We start from the raw sequence: 13,662 nt of genomic DNA, 5'->3' as shown, positions 1-13,662 counted from the left end.
AGGACAGATGAATGGCTGCTCACAGGGAGCTTGTCTTCTAGCTCATTCTAACTCCACCTCTACTTCTCCAGCCTGGGACCTTTTTGATGCTAAATCAAATATAATTGCTTAGGATTATCCATAGATAAATTGCATAATTCATAAACTTTGTAATTTCTGTGTTGAGTTCAGTACACAGGCCAGTTAAAAGATGATACTCCGTATTTTTTGTTTGTGCTTGTTTTCCTCCTTATACTGGTTCTACTCCACCACTGAAGAGCAGCTGCTCTCCTTAGGTTAGTCATGATCCAGAGCCCTGAAATACCCCTGCAGGCAGGAGAACCAGCAGTTCCCTGGTGTTTACTCACTCTTCTGCCAGAGATGAGGTCTAGCAGGGTATAAGGCAGATGCTGTGGGACAGGAAATAGCCTCAACTCCCTCACCCACCCTCGCAGAGCCCCTTCCCCCACTGAGTCCCCCTTCAGAGCCTCCTTCCAGAGAGAACCCCAACTTTTTGCCATCTGTCGCTGCCAGTTTCTTGGTGAATGAAAGCAAATCAAGAGTTGGAATGAGTGAACTTCTTTGAACACAGTGTATATACCTTGCTAGTTACACGACAAAACCCTTTAGCCAGTTAATGATTTTTTTTTTTTTTTGGTGTAAAATAGTTGAGAAGGAGTCGTCTGTTTCTTCTTATCTGTGAAGAAATCATTTCATATTAAAAACCCAACACAAGAGGTGGCTGTTTGCACTTTGTTCCTTTCACACGATGGCAGAGAGGAGGCGACAGTATTCTAAGCATAAGCCTGGGCATTGCTTTATCAGTGACATGAGGGGGGTTTCAATTCTGAGATGTCTGTTTGTCTTTTGAAATGCATATTGAGTTTGCTTTTTATTGTTCTGGCTGTGTAACACACCAACAAAATGTGTAATAGCAAGATGCCTGGAACTAGTTTTACTATGCTTAAGTCTTCTAATTTGGTGCAAGGATTTTTTTTTTATAAGCTTAAACTACAAGCACGTATTTCTCATATATATGGAGGCAGGGAAGTTCAAGATCAAGGTATCAGCAGATGTGCTGTCTGGAGAAGGCCTACCTCCTGGCTCGTAGACAGCCATCCTCTGGCGCAAGGATCTCAAAGTAATTTATTTTGAAAAGATGGTGCAGAGGAATCATTTTATTAAGAACAGGGATCATGAGACTTCAGAGTTTCCTTTTCTTCTCCATTCTCCCCACATTCCCTCCTGTGCCTCCCACTCAAAGAAGAAAGAGAGTGTGTGTGTGACAGGGAAGAGAAAGAGCAAAAAAGAACGGAAGCAGTAGATGAGCTTCATTCACATACTTTGAAAACCTTCCCCTGTCTTCCGCTGAATACTCGGGGAAACTCACATAAGCTGTGGCTGATATCCTCGTTCTTCTGTTAAATTCTCATCTCCTTTGCTGCTGATCGTTTGTTTGATGGCAGTGCCTGATTTTGAAGCTCATGTGTTCAATGTGTATTGTATTTGAAATCCCTTGAAAGAGGACTAACTCAGGTTATACAGTTTAAGGGTCTTTACTGTAATTAAACAGACATAGATATGCATAGGTCTGATTTTGAGTAGCCTGCTTACAGACCACTCAACCCTTGTGTCCAACATAAAAAAATAAAATCCTTACCCACTCTGGGAGTCTGGCACCCTCCTTGCGCTGCTTCCTAGCAGAGGGGCCTAATGATGCTGTCATTTTCCCGTCCTTACCTGATCAGGCGCGCTGGGTTGTGTGGGAGGGAGCACGGGGCATTTGTTGGAGGAAGTCGCTCTTTAATGAACAGCACAATGGAGGCTGAGTAATTAGAGCAGTTCAGAACCTTGAAACTGGCCTTTTGTCAGTGATTTGCACATTAGTAAGGCATTGCTATGGGGATGTTTACAGCAAGACTGTTGTTCTGCAGAAGACACGGAGGGCGTAAGTCACAAAAGAGAGGAAAACTGCCGAGAAAAGAAAATCCCTATTCGGATAATTAGCTCGTAGAGGATATTTTACTGGACAGTCATTCCTCATGTGAAGCCACAGCCTCCTTCCACTGCCTTCGCCTTAAAAAATCAGTTTCTTTTCTTGTTGTTTGGGTCAAGTCTCTTCCTTTGGAACTCTTTCAGAAATAGGGTAAAACATTATATATTTTTATTTATGTGTGTTTTATCTGTATATATGTGTATGTTTTATCTGTATATATTTATGCATGTATGTATGCACTGGAACATCTTAAATGATGAGAAATATTTAATAATAGAGAAGATTAGTGGACTTTCTGGATTATGAATCAGCACATATGGAAACTTTAAACAGATGAGCTTGGATTGAAGTCACAGGATAATGTACTGGTCAGGAGAATCAGCAAGACATTCCCCCAGTTAAATCCATTTCTCCAGTTTAGTTAAAGCATGAACATGATTCCTGAATAAATTAGATCAACCCAGGCACATTTAAAAACATAATTCATAAACTGTAATGCATTAAGGAGGTCTTTAGGTAGTCTTTTAGGAAAAAGTCATCCATAATGTTCCTATTATTAGTGTTGATGGAATCAGATCTCCACAGTGCTTGTTAAGGTCTCTGCAGGTCCCCTGGTGGGGACCTGGGCATGGGTCCATCGTGGCTTGTCCTTTTTCCCTCCACCTCTCCTTGTAAAGTTCATATCTGCATAGTCACCCACCATCTTGTTCAAATTCTCAGCCTTAATGCTTTTCTAAAATTAATAAAGCTTTATTTTACTGATGGCAAAAATGACCCCTGAATATTTTTATTATATTCATTTGTAAAAAATACATATATATAGAAAAAATTGTCACGTTTGTGACAATACAAATTCCTGCCACCCACAGATGACCACTGTCAACATTTTAGTGACCCTTTGGGGACATTTCTGTTTGCCAGTTGTTCTGTGGTTTAGTTGCTAAGTCATGTCCAACTCATGGACTGTAGCCCACCAGTCTCCTCTGTCCATGGGATTCTCTAGGCAAGAACACTGGAGTGGGTTGCCATTTCCTTCTCCCAATAGTCTGTACCCTTTTTTACTTTAAATCATGAACCCCTTTGAGATTCTGATAATAGCATAAAAAGAAAATTATATACACCAGAAAATCTGGTTACAGATGATTTTGAAAGCTTCATACATTTACTGAAACCCATCTGAGAACCCCCCCATGTAATCACACTGTTGAGTAGACTGCTTTTTCACTCCACACTGTGTCCTGATCACCTTTACATTTCACTAATCTGGATCTGGCTGCACAGGGTTCTTCTGCATAAATGTCCTGTAATCACAGAACCAGTAATTTATTGGACATGTGAGTTCTAGCTTTATGCCGTTATAACCAGTTTGACCATGAACATTCTTGTGCCACTTTTGTGCTTACTCAGTGAAATGACACACACCTCTACATGTTTAACACACGTTGTCTTACTGCTCTGTTCTGCCCATCACTAAGGAATCTCCATCACTAAGGAATCTCCCTCCAGCCCCCAGTCAGCACTGACTCTTCTAAGCCATGGTTGCTGTCCCTCCTACATTCATTTTGCACCCTGTTAGCTGGGAGGATCCAGTTTTCTACCTGTTAAGTTTCAGGATATATACTGGAAATCTATTGTCCCAGGTACCCCAGACCCTTGAGATACAGGGTGAGGTCCTATTCTGGTCTGAAACCTAAGAGAATAACTCAGCTGCTCTCCTGGGACCCTTCTTCCGTTGTAGCCATTGATTAAGATCTAGGTTCAGTTCACTGGCTTTTCCTGAAGGAAGAGAAAAGAAAACTAATTGAAAGAGCAGATACGTTGGCTCGGAGCAGGTGCTGTTGTGAGGATAAAGTGGGAATACATGAACACACACAGGAATCAGTGCATTGTGAGCGCAGTGGCCTCCAGGACTAAGGGAAATATCTATGCTTGAAGAGCACTGGAAAAATAAGTAGCATGTGACTGACACCACCTTCCTGTATGAAAGTCTTCTCTTGCCCATCACACTTCAAGCATTTCAGTGACAGAAAGCAAATTGAGCATCTTGTCTAGAATTGTATAGAGCAGTAGTAGCTTTTCAACTACAGGGATAGGGACTAAATTGTTTTGAAATTCTTTCAACAACAAAGACTAAATCTGAGTTACTTTCAGATAGTTCAGATTTCTGGGCCTCATTCAAAACAAGTGTATAGGCAGATATTTTGCATTTTAAAGAGAAAGGTCTAGAAGTGTGGATGCAACTGATTAAAAGTACGTGCTTTTAAAACTGGGGGAGTGGTATTTGGTTTGTTTTTTTCTTTTCCTGCCTTGGATGCTTCTTTTTATTCCACGGGTGTACACATACATATTTGAAGAAGGAAATGGCAACCCACCCTAGTATTCTTGCCCAGAGAATTTGATGGATAGAGGAGCCTGGCGGGCTATAGTCCATGGGGTCACAGAGAGTCAGACACCACTGAGTGACTCACTTTCACTTTCATACATAGTTATTTGATAGTGTGAATGAACACGAGGACTAGGAAACGAGGGAATTCAATAGGATGGTCGTGGAATGGGCAGAGCGCATCTTCCCTTCCTTCGCGCTGCCTCCGCCCGAGTTGCTGTCCCTCTAACACAGCTGACTTGGTTTCAGGTGCCACTTCTGCAAGTCGTCCTGCCACGTGTCCTCCCTGCGCATCCCGTACGCCTGCAAGCTGCTCTTCCAGGAGCTGCAGTCCATGAACATCATCCCCAGACTGAAACTGTCCAAGTACAACGAGTAAGGATGGCGGATGGTTATTTAAAAAGAACGGTCGATATGTCCAACGCAGTGGAAAGCGGAAGAGATGAGGACCACCTGTACTCTGGGGTGTTCAAACATCCTTTGAATTGTTCTCTCTCTCAAAAAAAACAAACCACATAATTGATGGAGAGGCTTTTTATACGTTGGGAGACTTGGCTGAGCAACCTCCATCAACGAGCCTCATGCCACGAGAGAGGTGCCAATGATACAGACTCTAGTGAAGTCTCTTGTCCATGTACCAAATGTGATTCACAAGTGGATGTGAACTAAAGGATAAGGTTTTATTTATGGCCTGGTATCTTGAAATTTACTCATTAGAAAGACCTTCCTCCTTAAGAAAATAATGTTTAGGGTCAAAGAAAACTCAAGATTCTTAGGAAACAGGAAGAATCTGTTTGAGTTGGTTGACTCCTTTGTCTGGGAGTCTGTTCTGAGCTGTGTCTATAGGAAAACAACAGCAGGAAGCTGAGAGGATAAGCAGGGTCTTTCTTGTCCGGTGCAGTGAGGGGATAAATTTTCCCAACAATTGAATCTTGTCTTTATACACCCAACTTTTTAATTCTATTAATAAATGTCTTCCTAAGGTACTCTCAAGTTTACCAAGGATGTCACCTTGTCTTAAGGACTAACTGCTACTCTTCTGAACCGCCATGATCATATGCAGTAACATTTGTTGAGTATCTGAAAATAATTCCATGGATGCTTTGTTAAGTTTTCCATCCCTTCCATTCCTGCCAGGATGTTTAGCTGTTCATTTGGTTTTTAATCGGACAGCACTCTTCATCCGATTCTATAATAGGTTGTTCTTAATTGCTCTGCCCTGAAGCCAGATAAATATTTGTGTTAGGGATTATTTGTAAGTCAGAAAACCTTTGAGTAATGGTCTAAGGCCAGGTCCCCAGCGTGTCACATTCAGCTTGTGCCACGGAATATTAATAGGTGTTCTAGAATCAAGGTCCAGTGTCAATTAAGGTTGAGAAACAGAGTGTATCCACGTAAAACTACCACAGACTTGTTCAGAGGCTTTACCAAGCTACTGTGCTGGGACCTCTGAGAGAGGGAGCCAGGCTAGTCACTGATATTTGAAGCCAACCTCAACAGTCTCACTCAGGTCCTGAGGTTTCTCAGGATGGACTGCTGGGGAGCAGACCTTCTCCAGCTGTCTCCACATGTCTCTGTTCCCTTCAGGGACGGGTAGGATTTACAAAGGCAGAGGGGTTTGCACACCCAGATCTCTTGCTTCAGCTGGTGGTTCCTTCTTTGCATCTGGCTTTGTTGTTCTCAAGAGTGTTGGTGCCTGAAGATGACTCTACTAGATGGGATGTGTATGTCCTGCATTTCGTGGGCCGTATAAGGAGCTTTGTACGGTAACTTTTGACTATTTCCTGCTACATGACAACTCACTATCAACTCTGCTAAAGATGCCGTAGCCCTGCCCCGTGAGGCATGCCATGACAGTGACCCCTGGGAGGAGCTGCCAGCATGCAGAGTGCTGGCACGGGGGCTTCATCACATTCCCGTTGTGAGACCCTGTACTGAGGATAGAAGGGGCAGGACACGACTGCTGCCCCAAGGGGCTCAGAGCCCAGTGGGGGAGACCAGATGCCACTAGTCATGGGACACTGCCCGTCAACCAGTGCTGAGGCTTAACCCAGCAGTGCTGAGGGTTAGCTGTGCTCTGAAGTTTCCGAAACAGCCCAAGAAGCTGAAGCTGCAACTGGCTGACTCACCCTGCACCCCACCACTGATGGGGAACAGTAGGGGCCTGGAGACCAGGGTTCCTGGTTTGGAGGGCTCACTTTGGGTTGCATCCAGGATTCTTATTTTTCTGGGGTTTTTTTTTGAAATTTTTTTATTGTGAAATTCACATACTATTTTATGTGCTATTTATTTATTTATATTTTATGTGCTATTTTAACCAATAACTGTACAGTTCAGGGGCACTAAGTACATTCACATTGTGCAACTCTGAGCATCATCCACAGGATTCTATTTTTCAGTCACTAAATGTGACAGGTTTTTGTTTTTTTTTTAATTCAAGTGCCACTGAGTATTTGAATTCTTAAACTTCTTTTTTCAAAAACAGTTCAGTCAGTTCTGAAGGGAATTTGGCTAGGAAGTTCCCAGTTCTCCAAGTTAACAAAGATCTAGAAAGTATGGGTTCCAAACTGAGACCTCCTTAGAGCAAAAAATTGTGTCAGGTTGGTAATTTCAAAAACCAGCAGATACGCCATTTGAATAACTAGTTGACTGAATAATATTTTGATGAAAAGAACCCAGAATTGATATGAGCTCCACTACAGCTTTATTTCGGAGAAGGCAATGGCACCCCACTCCAGTACTCTTGCCTGGAAAATCCCATGGACGGAGGAGCCTGGTGAGCTGCAAAGAGTCGGACACGACTGAGCGACTTCACTTTCACTTTTCACTTTCCTGCATTGGAGAAGGAAATGGCAACCCACTCCAGTGTTCTTGCCTGGAGAATCCCAGGGACGGGGGAGCCTGGTGGGCTGCCGTCTATGGGGTCCCACAGAGTCAGACACGACTGACGCAACTTAGCAGCCGCAGCAGCAACAGCTTTATTTTGTAAGTTCCTTATTTTAAAAAATGACCATTTAGATTTCCATTTCCAGGAATGATAAATAACCTTTTGCAGGCCACTCTCAAAGTGCCTTTTTCCCTCTGGGCTTTGCCAGGCTGAAATTGGCTCAAGGATGAAAGGCTAAAAAGCCAGGCCAAAGCCACTGCAAGACTGCACCCCTTTCCCGAGCTTTGGTGAGTCCAAGGGCTGGGGAGACAAAACTGTGGGCTCAGTATGGCCAAGAGGACAGGCCTAGAAAGGCCAAGATCCCAAATAGAAAGCAAGCTTCCTGAGGTGAACCCAGCTTCTCTACCACTTTTCCCCTCGTAGTAGGCGGCTCTGGATGCCGCAGACTGGGCGGTTACACAATAGACATTTATTTTCTCACAGTTCTGGAGATTCAGAGTCCAGGATCAAGGTGCTGACAGGTTTGGTCTCTGGTGCGGACTCTTGTTTCTTCCTGGCTGCAGACAGCTGCCTCTCACTGTGTCCTCACGTGGCCTTTCTTCTGTGTGTGTGAGGAGAATGAGTGAGCTCTGGGTCTCCTCTGTTTCAAAGAACACCTGTGACGTCATTTAACGTTAATTACTTCCTTAAAGGCCCTGTCTGCAAATAAAGCCACATTGGGAGTTGGGGCTTCAACACAGGAATTTTGGAGAGGCACAGTTCAGTCCATCATACCCATCAAGGCATTTGCCAGCTCCTAACAGCACTGGCTGGCCTGCTCGCAGTGTCTTTTAAAGCTGAACATGCTCAGCCGTCCCGTTCCTGGATGTGTGTGCCCATCAGAAGTGTGTGTGTGTCTTATCAGTAGGCAGGAGCAGAAATGCTTCTAATAGCACTGATGTAGTAGCCCTGACATAAATAACCCCTGCCTATTAACAATGTGATATAGAAGGAAATGACAGCCCACTCCAGTGTACTTGCCCTGCGAAATCCCAGGGACAGAGGAGCCTGGCGGGCTACAGCCCATGGGGTCAAAAAGAGTCAGACATGACTGAGCAACAACTACTACTACTACTAATGATGAAATAGATCTGTTATAGCATGTTTGCAAGTGGAACACTATATAGTGATGAAAAGCCTCACACAGATCACAGATAATCTCACAGCGGTAATAGTGGGTTAAAAAAAAAGCTAAATACAAAAGAATACACACTGTATTGATTCCATTTAAATTCAAAAATAAGCAAAACTAACGTATGATCTAAGAAATCTTGATAACAGTTCCTGTGCTGAGTGGGGTGGCTGGTGACTATGTAGTACAAGGGGCTTCTAGGGTGCTGGCTGTATTTTTTTTTTTTTTTTTTTGTACCTAAGTTGGTTATATGGGTGTTTATGAACATACACTGAGCTACATACACAGGATTTTTCACTTTTCTGAATACACGTTATACTTCAACAAGTTAAGTTTTTAAAAAGAACACAGATTCTAAACCTGTTGTTCAGCCTCTTCATCCAATGGCTTTGTCACCCCAACTATCATATGTTATCTTTGCTTTAGTTTATCCATTTTCAAAACGGGAAAAAGTAACAAAACTGACAGCCAGGGCCCCTTTTCAAGGTTAAATGAGATAATATGTCTAAATGACTCAGCACAGTGCCTGGCGCGTGACAGGCACACAGTGAGAGTGTTCAGACTCCTCACTTGCACCGCTGCCAGGACTGGCCTCATCAGGAAAGGGTCAGGAAAAGTAAGCCCCTGGTTTCCTTTGGAAGAAAGAGTATAGGAACCAGGGCCAAGGGCAGAGACTGGAGGGTTCTACCAAAGCTGTTTGTGAAAGCTGCCCTGGTTCACGGTGATGAGGGGGAAGGAGGGTGGTGGGATTAAAGAACACACTTCCATGGAACAACCATTTTATCGCTGACATCAAAGTGAGGCCTGTCGTCGGCGTGGGAGCCCACAGAACCAGATCTCAAAACACTTCCATGTGCGGAGAGTCTAGTCAAGGCGGAGAGGGGCTTGATTGGGTGCTATATATTAGGATAGTTTTCAGCTGCTTCAGAGCGTTTGGGGCCAACACCTTCATTTGCGGTAATGAGTCGCATGAGAGGGAGCACAGGAGGGCTGGTGGCTGAGCCCATCCGCAGCTCGCCCGGCTGAGGATAGAGCAGCCAGGTTCCCAGAGGCCTGTAAGTGATTCCTTTGTGAGACGGATGTTCAGAAAAGTGACTGTAAAAGTAGCACCTCTTTACCGTCCATATTTACTCCATATGTGTCTTGAAAACAGCTTATTTCATTTGCTGACTAAAAGTTGGACTTTTACTACATCAGCCCCACGGGGCCAAGGTTGGTGGGAAATTACTGTCAAGCCTTTAAAGAGGCCATTTCAAACGGGAGGAAGAAAATCAGCGGTGGCAATCCAGAAGTATATATACTCTCTGTTATCGAAGCCAAGCTACCAATTTGGATTTCAGACATGGGCTCCAGAAGCAATTAAGAGATTTGTTGCAGCAAATCAAATTTATTGTGATCAGGATATCATGGCAGACATTCTCAGGACAACCTGAAACTCACATTCTTTATTCAGGTCTAAAATCTCAGACCAAAGTCCGAGGACTTAAAGTGTTTTTCAAATCCGGGTAATAGATCTCATTCCATACATAATAAATTTTAGGTCTGGTAACTCCCGATCATCCATGTTAATGAAGGCAAGGAGTAGTGTGAATAAATTAAAACAGATGATGGATCCAAAATCTTTTGTATGAGATGCTGGGGTGACGTTTACATTTGCATTTTTCATACAGTTTGTTTGGAGATTAGGACATTTACTGCGTGTTAAATAGGGACTCCTATTAACACTGTCTTTGAAGACACTGGAATAATAATAATGATAATACCATTTATGGTTAAGTAATGATAACTGCTGTTTGGAGTGGGGCAGGTAGCCTGACTCAAAGTGTGGTCCCTGGACCAGTAGAGGCATCAATGTCACCTGGGAACTTGTTAGGAATTTGGGTGTAACACAGAGGTCTGTGGGGCTTCCCAGGTGGGGCTAGTGACAAAGAACCTGCTTGCTGATACAGGAGATGTGAGACACGAGTTCGATCCCTGGGTCAGGGAGATACCCTGGAGAAGGGCATGGCAATCCACTCCAGTATTCTTGCCTGGACAATCCCATAGACAGAGGAGCCTGGCGGACTACAGTCCACGGGGTTGCAAGGAGTCAGACATGACTGAAACGACTTAGCACACATGCACAGCAGTCTATGGATTGATGAACAAAAGCCCGCTGCTGCTGCTGCTGCTGCGAAGTAGCTTCAGTCGTGTCCAACTCTGTGTGACCCCATAGACGGCAGCCCACCAGGCTGCCCCGTCCCTGGAATTCTCCAGGCAAGAACACTGGAGTGGGTTGCCATTTCCTTCTCCAATGCATGAAAGTTAAAAGTGAAAGTGAAATCGCTCAGTCGTGTCCGACTCTTAGCGACCGCATGGACTGCAGCCCACCAGGCTCCTCCATCCATGGGATTTTCCAGGCAAGAGTACTGGAGTGGGGTGCCATTGCCTTCTCCCAAAAGCCCTCTAGGTGGTTCCAATGCAGTCTAAACGTTGAGACCCACTGTTGCAAGCTGTGTGAAGAGGTTTGGATTCCATCCTCTCTTAGAACCAGCCTTTGGATTTTTAGGGGTGCCAAAGAAGGCACACATTGAAAACTAGCCCCCCACTCTCTCTCCTGTGATGTGACTTCCCCTTAAGAAGCAGATTGGCGGGGCCACTCCTCCCACAGGGCTCCAGCCCTCCCTTCCAACACCCTCCTGCGCCCCACCCCCACCCCCTGCTGATGGAGAGGAAATTACTCATTAAAGGCCAGATTTATGCAGGAAAAAACAACTCTTGAGCAACCTAGGATGCTGCTGTCTCTTGTGCTGACCGGTTTCTGACTCTCCAGCCCTGAGGTTCCCCTTTCTCCTGCAGCTTCTTTCCACTCAGTCCAGATCTGCCTGCCAGCCCCACAGACACACCCACGTCCAAGGTGGCTGTTTTCTCTCCAGAATACTCCAGTTTCTGTCTCTATTCCTGCTGGGCGTTTCAGTGTACTGTCCAGGTGCTCCCGGGGTACCACAGTGTCATCTCTCCCAAAGCAAAGCTCAAAGTCAGCGGAGATGCGCTGGGTGCCCCACAGCTTCTGTGGGCCCCGCAGGGCTATTTTGGAGCTGTGATTTTCCTATTCTTTCCAGGTGCTGAACCTGTAGGCTTGGGTGAGGGAACACCAGAGCCACTAGTGACCTTGGAGCTCCTGCCTGAACAGGCATCGGCAGTGGTGTTACCAGTAAGGAGGGAGAGAGCAAGCAGAACACTCTGCCCTTCCTGCACTATGCGTGTGAGCCCAGCAGAGGTGACGCCCTGCCCTGCGCTTCCCATCTGTCTCATAGAGTAATCTACCTGCCTGCCTGCCTCCTCCACCCGACCTGGGCTTGGTTCAGGAGTGAGAATAGTGGCTACCGCACAGGTTTGGGGTGAGATGGGTTAATTCAAGTGAACAGCACCTGAAAGTGAAAGGGTTAGTCACTTAGTCATGTCCTACTACTTTCTGTGACCCCATGGACTGTATAGCCCGCCAGGCTTCTCTGTCCATGGAATTCTCCAGGTAAGAATACTGGAGTGGGTAACCATTCCCTTCTCCTGGAGATCTTCCTGACCCAAGGATCGAACCTGGGTCTCCTGCATCGTGGGCAAATTCTTTACCTCCTGAGCCACCAAGGAAATCCCTCCGCCCCCCAACCCCGCCCCGGTAAACATTCAATAGAGGTTAGCTTTCCTCTCCCCATATGTGTAAACATCAAACTAGATCAGTTTCTCAACCTCAGCACTACTGACATTTTGAACCAAATAATTTTGTGTGTGGGGAGGGGGGTGCGGTGCTGACCTGTGCCCTGGAGGGCATTGAGCAGCACCTCGGGCTTCTACCCACTAGATGCCAGTAGCTTCCCCCTAGTCTTGATGATCAAGCATGTCTCCAGACAGGGCAGATGAAAGCGGTTTACATGACAAAGCAGACGAAAACAGTTTCAGACCGCAGTTGTATGGCTTGGCCCTCAGACGGGCAGCTCATATGCCTCTGGAAAATGGAGTGACTATACTAACAAATGTTAACCCGAACCACAAAGCCCTTGTCTTGTCTCCAATGTACCCGTCGTAAATGACATCAGATAAAACACGTCAATCATGTTGGTCATTAATTGTTTCATTCCTATTGTAAAATGTGCTTTTATGTATCTGCTGATAATGTTACAGATACTAAAAAAAATAAGATTAGTTATAATTTACATTTCTATTCACATCTGCCCGCAGCCTGACGTTTTAGATTTCGCCTATTTTTTGTTTTTGTCAAAGATGGGTGCTGATTCTCATCTTTTATCCAGGCAAACCTCAGCTTTGCATCTGCCTGCCATGTGGCAGGGACTCTTTAGCCCCCCATCTACTCCAAAGCCAAAGACTGCCCTTCCTTTGAATAGTCCTGTGGGAGTAAACGGGGTCCTGGCCATCCCAGCAAGCCAGAGTCCCGCCTGCACTGGAAGGTGACAGTCCTGGGGCGAGGGCTCTGGAATCTCAGCAGCAGCAGCTGTCTTTCTGAATTCCTAGAAATTTTCCTTCATTGTTACTCTGGGTCTTGCGTGTCCCATGTAGGTCTCCAATCTTTCAGAAACTGAAATTTATCAACGTCAGGCCAGAAAATGAAACACGAGGCTCTTTGTGATCTATTACCTGCTCTCCCTACCAGGAGAGTTACTCTGATTACCTTCCTCAGTGTCAGATGTTACAAAAATCTAGGAGTGAACATTTGCAGAGATTGAGACAGCCATGGTTCTGATTGCACAGATGTTGTAAGACCTTTCTCTTTTCAATAAAATCAGGGATGCCAGTACCACCCATGTGCTTCTTTTCTGTGTCTGCATCCCTTTGGCAGCTCTCTAATTAATCATGGCAGTCCACCCTGCTTAAACCTGAATTCGGCCTCAGACCTACGGAGCTCAGACCGCCAGCCCCCACCAGTTGGTAGGCCAGGACCATGGTTGGGAGCTAGGATGCTGCATTCACACTGCCCACCTTCAAATCCTGGCTCACCACCTACTAGCTGAATGATCTTGGGCAAATTATTTTGCCTCAATTTCCTCATCTGCAAAATGAAGTGAAAGTGGCTCAATCGTGTCCGACTCTTTGTGGCCCCATGGACTATATAGGGGTCACATTCTCCAGGCCAGAATACTGGAGCAGGTAGGCCTTTCCCTTCTCCAGAGGATCTTCCCAACCCAGGGATCGAACCCAGATCTCCCACATTGCAGGCAGATTCTTTATAGTTGAGCCACAAGGGAAGCCCAAGA

At 45.2% G+C, this 13,662-nt stretch overlaps 1 protein-coding gene across 2 annotated transcripts in view; it reads left to right on the top strand.

The window, feature by feature from the left end:
• The window catches only part of POLR3B (RNA polymerase III subunit B), a 123,782-nt gene extending 110,577 nt beyond the window's left edge, over positions 1–13,205 (top strand). For both annotated transcript variants that reach the window (XM_005893684.3, XM_070370221.1), the window contains one exon: positions 4,608–13,205. In XM_005893684.3, the coding sequence (XP_005893746.2) occupies positions 4,608–4,737 (130 nt within the window). In that variant the 3' untranslated portion in view covers positions 4,738–13,205. The remainder of the gene's footprint in view (positions 1–4,607) is intronic.
• Positions 13,206–13,662: the final 457 nt, after the last annotated feature.

Source organism: Bos mutus, chromosome 5 (assembly GCF_027580195.1).
Source record: "Bos mutus isolate GX-2022 chromosome 5, NWIPB_WYAK_1.1, whole genome shotgun sequence".
NCBI lineage: Eukaryota > Metazoa > Chordata > Mammalia > Artiodactyla > Bovidae > Bos > Bos mutus.
Note: the sequence above shows the minus strand (reverse complement) of the source record. Positions and strands in the feature narration are given on the sequence as shown.